At 36.9% G+C, this 14176-nt stretch overlaps 1 protein-coding gene across 1 annotated transcript in view; it reads left to right on the top strand.

Annotated features, from left to right (window-relative positions):
- Nucleotides 1–14176, top strand: part of DNAH7 (dynein axonemal heavy chain 7) — a 243274-nt gene that overhangs the window by 81974 nt on the left and 147124 nt on the right. Inside the window, exons 26-31 of the mRNA XM_064585828.1 lie at nucleotides 36–248; nucleotides 1921–2019; nucleotides 6111–6359; nucleotides 9320–9469; nucleotides 12101–12283; nucleotides 12637–12813. Coding sequence (XP_064441898.1) covers nucleotides 36–248; nucleotides 1921–2019; nucleotides 6111–6359; nucleotides 9320–9469; nucleotides 12101–12283; nucleotides 12637–12813 — 1071 coding nt within the window. The remainder of the gene's footprint in view (nucleotides 1–35; nucleotides 249–1920; nucleotides 2020–6110; nucleotides 6360–9319; nucleotides 9470–12100; nucleotides 12284–12636; nucleotides 12814–14176) is intronic.

Below are 14176 nucleotides of genomic sequence, written 5' to 3'. Positions count from 1 at the left end.
GTCTTTTCAAAAATGCCTTTCCTGCACTCCTGTAGGCTCTCTTTCGGACAGTAGCAATGATGGTGCCTGACTATGCCATGATTGCTGAAATAGTCTTGTACTCCTGTGGGTTTGTCACAGCTCGGCCACTGTCTGTAAAAATCGTGGCTACCTACCGCTTGTGTTCAGAGCAATTGTCCTCACAACATCACTATGACTATGGCATGAGAGCCGTGAAGTCTGTGCTCACCGCTGCTGGGAATCTGAAGGTAGAGAACTCAAGTGATTTCTTACTCATGAATTTTCTATTCATAAATCTCAGGACCCTGTGTCTTCACAGAGTTCCAGTAACTGGTTGGTTTCATCAACTGAAAAAAATCCAGCTATTGTACTAAAAAAATAGTTGATCATTTGCACATGTGAAAAAGGAAATTTTATGATTTGTAAAAACTTAGACGTAATTCTTACTGAGTTCTGTTCTGTAATTTTAAATGTATGAAAATAAGTACTACCAAGGAATGAAATTTCTTGCTGCTGAGAAATATTTTGAAGGCTTTCAGTCTATATGAATATGTACAGCTTTAAAGGAAATAATGTATAATTAATAAATATATACAAATGTGCCAAAACATTATCAATTAATGTAATTATATAATTACAGCCTATTGTAGACTAGCAGTTATAGACTTGCAATATAATGTTTGTATTTTAAAATGGTATAAATCATAACTATATAGATGGAAAAATCCATATATTTTAAGACTTGGGTAACTTTTCATTGAAAGTATTTTGTGGAGGTGTGAACTAAAACTGTGCATTAGTTCTTTATGAAACAAAGCAAGGTAGGCTATACTTAATAGCAAAATGCAAAATGTGACCTAGGAGTTTATAAAATTTTCATGTTCATGTTTTGTCAAAGATAAAGATTTTAAAATATATTCTACATGATTAAGAACCATGGCATGCATTTTTATCTTCTGTAATAAATGTTACTGAGAATGCTGATATATAATGGTAATATTCTATTTCACATTAGCCTAGAATAACTGCACACCATTGTTTTTTGCAATAAACAAATGCAACTAGAAGTAACAATTTGTATTAACCTGGCGTTGTCAGGATTACACTGTGGTCAGATAATGGGAAAGATAATGCATTGTCTAGTGTATGTTATCACTGACATCTTGACTATGGAATTGAGCTATTAAAGTTACATAGCAAATGAATCCTGCAAATGAATCCTTTCATCCTTTGTCAAAAGCTAATTTAGAATTGTTGAAAGTGTTGGCTTGAATATTTTGAAGTTTGTTTTTATTATATCAAGAAACAATTTAAACACTTGCTTTAAAATAATAGCTTCTCAAATAACAAAATAGACTTTTGACACCTCACAATTTAGGTGTGGTTAGACTGATCCAAAGACAAAGTCCATATGAATAAGATTAGCTTTGGCATTGGGTGCTCTGAACTTGACTGCTGGGCATCACTGACTTTGTAAGAGTAAAGCCAGTTAAGTTGGAACATGGAATTTATTAGGCAGAAAGATTCTAAAGGAACGGAAGAGGGTTCTGGAAAATTAAATGCATGATAATAGGAGAAACTTTGGAGTGAAATGTTGAATAAAGTACTGAAGTTGGGAGAAATAATTTGGAGTTCATATTTTTGTGAACTCTGCAAACCTTATTATGGGCCTGACAACAGGTTCAGAGTTCAACCAGGTTTTTAGTAAACTTTGAGATTACCACAAGTGTTTGGGAATTTTTTCAACCTCTAAAATTATTAACAATCCAATTAAATGAAAAGAAATGAGAACAGTTTTATGTGGGTTTAAATTGTCTTTGGGGCCTGTGTGTGTATGCATGTGCGCGCGCGCGTGTGTGTGAAGATGTAGGGGATGCACTTAGCAGATGGAGATTTCATCATGAGTGTATTTTCTTTTAGCTGAAATATCCAAATGAAAATGAAGAAATTTTGCTGCTTAGATCTATTATTGATGTAAATCTGCCAAAATTTTTGTCCCATGATTTACCACTCTTTGAGGTGAGGATATTTATTATTTTGGTGTATCAGAATTTTTATAATAATGTATTTATCAAATGTCCAAGTTTGCAATTCCCTATGAGAAACTACTACAGCAAATAATGATATGGCGCAGAGAAACATAGATCATTCCATGTTGAACTTGAAGTGTGTTTAGCTCTGTTGCTTCAGATGACTTTCGAGAAGTTGGGATTTTTAAATAGTACTTTTTGTTTAACTATGCAATGTAAATAAGCACACAAAAGTTATGAAATATGTTTGCTGATAAATTGCACTAGAATGTAGGCTCCATGAAGGAAAATAATGGGTCTAACACACCACTGAATCCTTTGCACAAAAAAGGTACGTGGCAAATGTTTGTTAAATTAATAATGGAAGAAATTTTTTTTAAAAAGCTTAATTTCTTGGGATGCCTGGGTGGCTCAGTTAGTTAAGCGTCTGCCTTTGGCTCAGGTCATGATCCCGGGGTCCTGGGATCGAGTCCTGCATTGGGCTCCTTGCTCAGTGGGGAGCCTGCTTCTCCCTCTGCTTGCAGCTCCCTCTGCTTGTGCTCTCTTTCTCTGACAAATAAATAAAATCTTTTAAAAAAATAATAAAAAGCTCAATTTCTTTAAAAGAGTATAATGGCTTTTATGAAATTGATGTTTTTCAGGATGATTTAAAGGAAGAACTAAGTTTAATTATCTAGTTATATTTAAGATTATACTATTATTAATTGAGAAGGAGTATTAGAATAATGGTTAAGGTTTTCGTATTATCATTTGATGTCATTCTTTTCCTTTTCTCTGTCTCAGTTAGAAGGAATTGGGGGGGGGCCATGGGCTCCCAGCAAGTGTTAGATGTTGCACTAATATGTGCTGCCTTAAAGTACAGGCAGTTAGCTTCCAGTGTGTAAGGATTGAAGTGGTATGACATTATGGGGATGGGGAGGGGTGACACTGCCACTGTGGTGTGGCCCATTGTCATCTATTCTCCATAGTAACCATGTTTCATCATTCCAAAGGATCTTTCCATAGTACTTAGAGCTGGCAGCATAAATATAGAGTGACACTATGAGGAATAGGTTCAAATTTTCTTCCTAATGTTTTTTCCTCAGTTTCTTTGGTACTAGGATACTGTACAAATTTTTCAAGAGTAAAGACTCTATTTTTATAAAGTGGAAATATACCTCACCAGATATGTTCTCAAGCAGTTGTGTATTCATCCAGTGAACACTTATTGAGCAATATCTCAAAAATGGAGCATAACTGTCACTTCAGATTAGGACAATTCCTTGTTGTGAGACTGTCCCCTACACTGTAGAGCATTAGGCATCCTTGCCCCCCACCTTCACCCCAGTGTTGATAGATCTCTTCTGTTGTGACAACCAGACAATTCCACATATTTTTGACTCTCTACCAGGCAGGAGAGTCAGGGGAACTGGTCTTGGTTGAGAACCACTGGATACCAAAGATGTTCTTGAGTGGTCTCCTTCATTCAAGGTCAACCAAAAACAATTTGAACAATCTGAGAAGATATGTTTGTTTATTTACCAAATACTATGCACTTACTACGTATCAGACACTCTTCTAAGAGCTTTGCAAATAGTAACTTATTTAACGCTCACAATGACCCAGTAGGTCAGATGCTATCATTATCCCTGTTTTACAGATCATTTAACTGAGGCAAAGGTAATTAGCTTTGATTTATGGCTAGTACATGAGCGAGTGGGGATTTCAACCATGTAGTCAGGCTGCAGAGTGCTCTTAACCACTGAGCTGCATTGCATTTTCCTCCTCTTTATCTCACAGAAACATTGCTTTGATAAACTAAGATCAGTTTCTCCATAACAGCATTTGAAGGATTAAATATAGGGGCAATTAAACTCAGAATTCATCAATTCTCAAGTATAGGTCAAATGTGTGCTTTCACATGAAGCACTTCTGAATTTTTACTTTTACCTTCAGAGTGAAAATAAGTCCTATTTCTTACATAGGTTTGCTGTAATACTTATAAAATAGCCTTAACAGTTTATAAAGGTATGTTTCTTAGAACTTGCAATCAACTTTATATATTCCTATACACTAAGTATGGAATCCTAATTCTTTCCAATCATACATCATATGATTTTATCAGTTTCCTAAAGCTGCCATAGCAAAGTACCACAACTTGGTGGCTTAAGACAATAGAAAGGTATTCTCTCAAAGTTCTAGAGGAAAGACATCTGAAATCAAGGCTCTAGGAAAGACTCCTTTGCCTCTTCTTAGCTTCTGGTGGCTATTGGCAATCCTTGACATTTCCTGGTGTGGGTTGGCATCACTCTGATCTCTACCTCCATCATTACATGGCCTTCCCTGGGTGTATCTATGTTTGAATCTTCTTCTCCTTTCTGTTATGAAGACACCAGTCATTGGATTTAAGGCCCAGGATAACGTCATCGTAATTTATCTAATTATATCTGCAACGATCCTATTTCCAAATGAGGTTACATTTTGAGGCTTTCTGTGGGCATGAATCTTTGAGGGACACAAAGCTGATTAAAATCCTGGCCACCACAATGATTAAAATACCTTTGAACTAACTTTTGTATGTGATACTGAGGTATGGATTAAGGTTCATTGTTTTGACAAATCCAGGCATTCTATCTTTTTATCTTTTCTCTACCAAATTGTTTTTGTGCCTTTGTTGAGAATGAGTTGTTCAAATATGTGTGGGTCACTTTCTGGGCTCGCCATTCTGTTCCATTGGTATATTTGTCTATTGTTATACAATATGAAGCTGTCTTTATAATAAGCCTTACAATAAGGTCATATTTGTCTAACTTTTTAACTTAAAAGTATTGTAAAATTGTAAAAATTTCTAGAAGAAAATGGGAGAAATCTCTTGTGACTTTGGCTTAGGCAAAAATTTCTTAAACACAGCGTCAAAAGCACAATGCATAAAACAATAAATTGATAAAGTAGACTCATCAAAACTTAAAATGTCCACTCTTTGAGAGACATTGGTAAGAGGATGAAAGACAAGTTGCAGACTAGGAAAAAATATCTGCAAATTAGATATATGATGAAGGACTTGTATACAGAATATTTAAAGAACAGTCAAAACTTACCATTAAGAAAATAAACCAATTAAAAATAGGCAAAAGATTTGAAAAGGCACTTCACTAAGAACATATACATAAAGCAAATAAGCACATGCAAAAACATTAGTCATCAGGAAATGCACATTGAAGCCATAGTAAGATACTGTGACATACCTATTAGTGTGGATAAAATTAAAAAGACTGACCATACCAAATATTAAAAGTGTTATACCCTGCTGGAATGAATGTACAATAATACAACCACTTTGGAAAGCAGATAATTTCTTAAAATATTAAACACATAACCACCATATTATCCAGGTTTTCCACTTTTCAGTATTCAACCAAGAGAAATGAAAGCATTTGTCCATACAAAGAGTTGTGTATAAGTGTTCATAGCAGTTTTGTTTGCAATAGCTCCAAACTGGAAACAATGAAAGTATCCATCGACAGGGGAATGGATTTAAATGTAATACTTGTATGCATTGAACTATTAATACATGATGTCACATATGGGAATCTCCAAATCTTTATGCTAAGTAAAAAGAAGTCAGAAAAAAAGTAGTACCCATAATGTGTAACTTCATCTATATTAAATTCTAGACAATGCAAATAAAAATAGTAACAGAAAACAAATTAGTGGTTTCCTGGTGAAGGAGGTGGGAGGTGGCAAAGAGAGTAGAGAAGGAGGATTACAAAAGTTCACAAGGTGACTTCTGGAAGTGATAGGTTGATTATCTTGATTGAGTTAATGACTCCACTTATTGAATTTGTAACACTATATAGTTCATTGTATGTTAGTCATACCTCTATAAAGCTGTTAAAAATACTGTTGAACTATTTAATGGCTCTATTTACATCATTATTAAATATGAGGATGGGAGGACTTTCATCACGTTTATGTGTATGTATGTGTGTTTGTGCGTGTGTGTGCATGTATATGTGTATGTGTGTGTGTGGATGTGTGTGTGGAGAGAGAGAGAGAGGCTATCAGATATGTAATCTAAATCCCCAAATCATCTATCATCAGGGAATCACTTCAGATTTGTTTCCTGGTGTGAAATTACCAAAACCAGATTATAATGATTTGCTAGCAGCTATCAAAGACAATTGTGAATCCATGAATTTGCAAATGACCAGATTCTTTTCTGAGAAGATACTTCAAATATATGAAATGATGATTGTGCGTCATGGTTTTATGATTGTTGGGGAACCGTTTGGAGGAAAAACCAGTGCATACCGTGTCTTAGCTGGAGCACTAAATGACATATGTGAAAAGGTGAGTGTTATTAATGCATTGATTTATTCATAATCAACTTTGTGCAAGATAGAATGTATAGTGATTTTAAAGACAGTTCAATGTAGCAACTTAAAATCATGGAAAAAAATGAGTCAAAAGGAAAATACTACTAGAAAGGTAACATGAAGCAATTATGAAGTTTAGCGTATGAAGGATCTATCATAGGTTTGCTGGTCAACCTTTTACTTCTTTTCAAAATTTTATTTATGAAGGTAACACATGTTGTAGAAAAAATCTGAAAACATGAGAAGACTGAAAGCTTTCTTTTCATACTTTCAAGAGAGTATTTTTCATGTTCTGGGTGATTAGATTAATAATGTAAACTTCTGTGATTGGAAGCTTGTGGTATTGGAGTGAAAGTGTGTTTTGTGTTATACAACACATGTGCACACAAATGCAATAAATGCTTGTATTACTCACAATTCCCATCTTACACATCACAGTTTGGTCTACTTTGACATGCTAAAGGAATGAGGCTATTTTTAATTCTCCAACTAATACTGCACTTCTGTCTACTTTTTGTATTTTGAATAGTTTTTGCTTCACATATTTCATTGTTTGTAGCCAAATGGGATTTGTGATCATGATATCTTGATTGTGGAGTCTCACTGGCCTTGCTGCATTTTAGGGACAAAAGTCTTGCTTTAGTGGCAACAACTTCCTCTGACTAAGAGGGTGGAGCTTTCCCATACTTCTCAATGTAGGATGATGTGTTGTTATCCCTTTGGTGGGCACAGAGAAGAACGTGAAGACCTCGAGCTTGTTTTATTGTTTAGTGTTGTTATTCCACATCTTTTCTTGAGTTTGGTAGTTTGTGTCCCAAGCCCTGGGGGTGGTTGTCAGAAGGCTGTGTTGGGAAGAGTTTTACTTGTTATGATCTATATCTATATCTATATCTATATCTATATCTATATCTATATCTATCTATATCTATCTATTATCTATCTATCTATCTATCTATCTATCTATCTATCTATCTATCTATCTATCTATCATCATTTCTACCAGACATTCTCTGCGAGAAAATTAAAAGATCTAAATACACGGGACTATGTTCCATTCTCACAGAACTGAAATGTTAATATTCCTAAGTTGTCAATTTTGACCAGAACCTTGAAATCTGATGTGGGAATTATACAAAATTATATAAAAGATGTTATATATATATATATGTATATCTCCCTCTCTCACTCCTCCTGCTTGTGTTCCCTCTCTTGCTCTCTCTCTGTCAAATAAATAAATAAAATCTTTGAAAAAAATAAAATACTGTATCATCAGTTCATCATTCATAATACTATACCATCCCAGTGCAAATCTTTAATAGTAGGGGAAACAGTAGGGGGCTTGGGGGGCAGAGGGAATATATGTGAAACTCTGTACTTTCCACTCAATTCCTCTTTAAACCTAAAGCTACTCTAAGAAAATAACATCTATTAATTAAAAACATAAATATATATATATATATATTTATGTTTAGAAATGATGACAAGAGCACAGGGGATTTTAGGACAGTGAAACTATTCTGTATATGATACTGTAATGATGGATATGTGCCATTATGCATTGCAGAACCTGTAGAATGTACATCACAAGAGCGACCTTTAATGTCAACCATGGACTTCAGTTAAATAATGTAATAATGTATCAGGGACACCTGGGCAGTGCAGTCAGTTAAGCATCTGACTCTTGGTTTCAGCTCAGGTCGTGATCTCAGAGTCGTGAGATTGAGCCCAAGTCAGGCTCCGCTCTCACTGCCGAGTCTGCTTGAGATTCTCTCTCCCTCTGCCCCTCGCACTCATGTGCGCTCTCTCTCTCTCAAATAAATAAATCTTAAAAAAAAAAAATGTATAGGGGCACCTGGGTGGCTTAGTTGTTAAGCGTCTGCCTTCAGCTCAGGTTGTGATCCTGGGGTCCTAGGATCGAACCCTGCATCGGGCTCCCTGCTCAGTGGGGGGAGTTTTCTTCTCCCTCTCCCACTCCTCCTGCTTGTGTTCCCTCTCTTGCTCTCTCTCTGTCAAATAAATAAAATCTTTCAAAAAAATAAAATAATGTATCAATATCAGTTCATCATTCATAATAATATACCACCCCAATGCAAGTCTTTAATAGTAGGGGAAACGGTAGGGGACTTGGGGGGCAGAGGGAATATATGTGAAACTCTGTACTTTCCACTCAATTCCTCTTTAAACCTAAAGCTACTCTAAGAAAATAACATCTATTAATTAAAAACATAAAATCTCATGCCCTAAGGGTGTTAACATCTTTTGTATAATTCCCACATCAGATTTCAAGGTTCTGGTCAAAATTGACAATTTAGGAATATTAACTTTTCAGTTCTGTGAGAATGGAACATAGTCCCGTGTATTTAGATCTTTTAATTTTCTCTCAGAGAATGTCTGGTAGCATGAGTCAGCCAATTAGAGCCCATAGGCCAGCTTTGGCCCCAAACCTATTTTTCTAATGCCAGAGAACTTAGAATGGTGGTAACATTTTTTAAGGTTTATAAAAAAACAAAAAAAAACAGAAAGAAAGAAAAGAAAGAGAAACGGAGAAGAATATGTGACCAACTATATGTAACCTGAAGAGCCTATAATAGTTACTATCTGACCCTTTACAAAAAAACAAATTGCCAACTCTCCTTTTGTAGTTTTAGGTTTATAGTTCTTTCACATCATTTGCTAATTTATTACCATTTCATGAGTTTTAAGTACTACTGTCAATGGTATTTGTAAAATTTTATTTTTTTTTTAGTTGTTCATTGGCCCTGTATAGAAAATACAACCAGTCTTTACATATCGACTTTGTATGCTTTGCACTCCTTGCTTCTGGTAGTTTCTTTGCGGAGTCTAGGATTTTCTACATATCCACTCATGTTTTTTTTATGTATAAAGACAACATCCTTCTAATTGAATGGCTTTTTTCTTTTTTCCCCCATTAAGGGGTTGATGGAAGAGAACAAGGTTCAAATCACTGTTCTAAACCCCAAGTCTGTCACCATGGGTCAGCTGTACGGACAGTTTGACGTGGTGTCACATGAGTGGTCCGATGGTGTCCTCGCTGTCAGCTTCAGAGCATTTGCTACTTCAACGGTAAGCACTAGCACTTGAGTGTGTGCATTCAGAAAGACCGTCATAGTTCCTTCTGACACATTTCTGACTTGTTTTCCAGTTGTTTCAAACATATTTCTAGTCCCAGGTATTTATTTAAAACACAATCCTGGATGGTCCAGCAGTGTTTCCGTGAGGAACATTGTTAGCACCTATAGAGATGCCAGAGGCCAGGCTGGCCAGACCCTTTGCCTTGGTGTGCAGAGAGGAGACAGCAGGAGAAACAAGGGGAGGGAAAAGCACTCCTGGCTCTCTTTTTTTCTGGTTAAAGGACAGAGGAAAGAGAACATTGAATAATGTGAGCTTTTGCCTCCCTCAGCAATGTTCTTCCATCGCCCACCTTTTGGGCTGCTGTCTCAGTCATACCCACTCATTGTTAGGCATGCTCCAATTCTTAGACAAGAAATTGCAGACCTTTATAAAACAATGCCTTGAAGTTCTAACACTTGGCCCTACCATGTTAGGAAGAGAATGGGCTGCCTGTGTGCCAGCCACTGACTGTTGTGAATGAGAATGGGCACTAACCTCCTCCTGGCTTATTCTGCTGATGGCTGTTGCCTGCTCTTATGAGGAGTCCACAGACCACTGAGTGTTAATTTGATTGCTGTAGGTTAGCAGGCTGTGCACAGAGTGTGATCAAATGGGAGACAGCTTGCTAAGTCTGGTCTTAGAAGGGGGAGATGCCTGGGTGGCTCTGTCAGTTGGGCGTCTACCTTCAGCTCAGGTCATGATCTCAGAGTCCTGGGATCAAGCCCCACGTTGGGCTCCCTGCTCAGCCAGGGGTCTGCTTCTCTCTCTCCCTTGGCCTCTCCACCACTCATTCTCTCTCTCTCTCAAATAAATAAATAAAGTCTTAAAAAAAAGAGAAGGGTCCTAGTCTAGAGACATTTAATTTATTAAATCTTTTTAAAATAAGTTTCCTTTATTCTGCCTACCATGTGTCCTGACTTTGGTACTCTTTATCCACTTAAGGACCCAGCTGACCATGACTCTTTCGTCAGTGTAATAATAGAAAAATGTCAAAACTCAACACTGCTCTTAATGGCTCAAGGACCTCGGACAATAAGTAACATAAGAATTGGCTTTCATGGGGCAGAGATCTTGCCCAGTATCAGGCTTTACTAGTAATTTCAAGGATAAAAGTAACTGTGAGGCAGATGGAGGTGTGAGATCATTGATACAACTTCTCAGGTTCTTTCCTTTCACAATGGATGCACTCTGGCCCAGATTAACACATGACATCTCTAGATAATGTATGTAGTCACATTATTTATACAGAAATGATTATGAGATATGTGCCATTTTATACTCAGTTACATAGCATACATTACATTTTCCAGGACATTTTGCTCCATAAACACTGTCTCAGAGAGGTTAAGGAGCTGACCTAAAGTCACACAGCTGGTAAGTAGTAAAGCCAAATGAAAAGTGAGGTCCTGGGCGCCTGGGTGGCTCAGTTGGTTAAGCGACTGCCTTCGGCTGAGGTCATGATCCTGGAGTCCCGGGATCGAGTCCCGCATCGGGCTCCCTGCTCGGCAGGGAGTCTGCTTCTCCCTCTGACCCTCCTCCCTCTCCTGCTCTCTGTCTCTCATTCTCTCTCTCTCAAATAAATAAATAAAATCTTTAAAAAAAAAAAAAAAAGAAAAGTGAGGTCCTTCAGACTGTAGAGCCCAGCATCTTGCTGTTAGATGGCCGTGTTGCCCAAAGTGAAGATTAGCAGGCATGGGAAGCCAGCAGTGCAAGGGAAAGTTGATCTTGAGGTGATACCTGAGGTGTGAGCTCTTCCTTGCTTCCTGAGCATGGCCAGAGCTGGCTTTTGAGTGTGGGTGTGGGGCAGCCTGAGTCTATGATGGGTCCGCTGTCTTGTAGATTAAAGCAGTTAATCTACAGGGCCTAAGGGCCTGAGAAAGTGTTAGGATGGATTCAAATCCCTCACCACTTCAACTTGAATTCATATTTGCTGCAAGTGAACCAGGGCATTGTCTGTGTGCCCAAAAAAGCAGATTCATAAGATCTGGAAAGGAGAATCAGCTTTTGTACTCTCCAGTGACTACCTGGCCACTCCTTAATATTTGTTGAGCATTTACTGTAGTTCAGACAATGTGCAAATATTGTCATATTTATCATTGTGAGACTGAATCATATATTAATTTCCTGTATCATCATGAAACCATTCAACCCAAGAGGGTGTGTACATGTGAATTCATTCAGTGGAGGGAAGAAAAAACTTGATTTAGCACCCAAGAGTGCTAAATCTGTATGAACATAATACTACATAGAATCAGATAATTCAATGAAAACTGTTTTCCCTGGCAATTATATTTTTTCTCATAATACTTTCTAAAACATGTTATATGTGAGTCCAGAAACATTGGAAAAGATGGGATTTTGAGAAAAGATGTTATATTTCTGTCTCGTCCATGGCATATATAGGTTTCTTCAGTGACTCTCTCTCCACATACACGCACACACTTTATTCAAAAGATGCTGTTACATTTTCATGGTGAAATTAATTTTAGGAGTTACATTTTTAAATTGTGGAACATTATTGGACTGTTTCCTTACATTATCACTATTAATTTTTGCCCTTTATTCATCATATGCATAAACCAGACGCCAGATAGGAAATGGTTAATTTTCGATGGACCAGTAGATGCAGTGTGGATTGAGAATATGAATACGGTGTTGGATGATAACAAAAAGCTGTGTCTGATGAGTGGGGAAATTATTCAGATGTCACCACAAATGAATCTTATTTTCGAACCAATGGATTTGGAAGTTGCTTCTCCTGCTACTGTAAGTTCTCAATTTTGACATCTGCTTATAAATTTGAAATACTATAAATGCTTTTCTTACTTAGTAATTTTGACTTTGAATGGAAAAAATTAGTAGAATTCATTTTAATAGTACTCCAATTCTTTAAGAACAGGCATATCTTTTGACTTACCTCGACAAATTTAAGAGTCAGGGATTTTTTCCTCTTTATCTAAAACCATTGGTAAAGTCATACACAAAAATTTAGATCATGAAATTACATAAAATTAAACTTTTTTAAAAAGAATTTTCTGAAGGTTATAAGAAACAGATGTACCAAGTCATATTTCTTATAGAAACATTACCTTGACAGTAAACAATTTTTCTTTTTCCAGGTTTCCAGATGTGGTATGATTTACATGGAGCCTCACATGTTAGGCTGGAGACCACTAATGTTGTCTTGGATAAATCTTCTACCTGCTGCGATTAGTCTTATTCAGAAAGAATTTATAGTAGGCTTGTTTGACAGAATGGTCCCAGTTTCTGTTGAATTTATTAGAAAGCATGCAAAGGTAAGAGGGATGAGAATTTTAAGACTTAAATAAATGGAAAATCCAAATCAGCCAAATAAATTCATTTTAATATCTATTGTTAATGTCAACTCTCAGATACTAAAATAATTTAACAGGTTTAACTAAAAACTTACCCGATTAAAGTAAAAAGATTTTAATTTATATACTTACTCTCAAAAAAAAAAGTTAATGAGGGATTTTAGGGTTTGAGAAAATGTATGGATGCTAATCTATTCCTTCCTAAAAAAAAAAATTCTTAAAAGTCCACCTAACCACATCTGGGTAAAAATATCCTAAAATGTTATCTCTCATTTCTCAGGGACTAATATATTTTATATATTTTCTTTCTTTTTCAAAGTTCCTAGAATAAATATGTATTATTTTATAATCAGCAAAAGGCCAATTTTTTAAAAGTAATTCATTTATGACATCAAGGAATTAGATAGTGGGTAATAATGGAGGAACATGTTACTGCTTCAGGCAGGCTAAATGAGGAAGCCACTCTATTTAGCACAAGTGCATCTACTTGTTTAGAGATGACTATTGTTGGCTAAAAAACTGGGATTCAGGGAGGAAAGTCAGTCCCCGGTAGAAGATTGAAAGGAGTCCAAATCCATTTTTCCTTCGTTCAGTGTATCCTGGGGATTGGTGCAGGGGGAAAGATACAATGAGGGGAAAGGACAGCATGAATGGAAATCTCCTGCCTCTGAGAGTTGATCTAGTTCCAGCCAGGCTCTTAAACCCTCCCCAGCTGGAAATTGTAGGGAAAGTATGCTTAATTTCTGCTCTGGGAGATGTCAGCCAAAGGTCTTTTAGCATGACTTTAGCTCTGGGGGCACCTGGGTGGCTCAGATGGTTAAGTGTCTGCCTTCAGCTTGGGTCATGGTCCTGGGGTCCTGGGATCGAGCCCCACATCGGGCTCCCTGCTCGGCGGGAAGCTTGCTTCTCCCTCTCCCACTCCCCCTGCTTGTGTTCCCTCTCTCGCTGAGTCTCTGTCAATTAAGTAAATAAAATCTTTAAAAAAAAAAAAAAAGGATGACTTTAGCTCTGGAACAAATAGAGGCACACAGGGCTGCTGTTTCTCCTGCTAGTTGGAAATAGAATAGAAAAGCTTAAGGCACAAGTTGGGTTCAAGCTACAGACGCGGAAAGCAGAATTTAAAATCATGACAGTGGATATTACCTAAAGAGGAAAAAAGATACAGAGCAAAGAATAGAATCCCGGGTGCAGCTGCGATTTCAGGGAGGAGAGCCTTTTAAGAAGTAAATAGTCGGTATTACCAAAACCACTAACAGGTCAGGGCAGAAAAGGAGTGGCACATATCCCTTGGATTTGACAATTGAGAAGATCATGGGGAGAAGGA

The sequence above is a fragment of the Mirounga angustirostris genome, unplaced genomic scaffold, assembly GCF_029215605.1.
Source record: "Mirounga angustirostris isolate CCGP_5_RB_7025 unplaced genomic scaffold, mMirAng1.0.hap1 SCAF_3, whole genome shotgun sequence".
Classification (NCBI taxonomy): Eukaryota; Metazoa; Chordata; class Mammalia; order Carnivora; family Phocidae; genus Mirounga; species Mirounga angustirostris.
The sequence above is the reverse complement of the archived record's forward strand: the minus strand, read 5'-3'. Positions and strand labels throughout refer to the sequence as shown.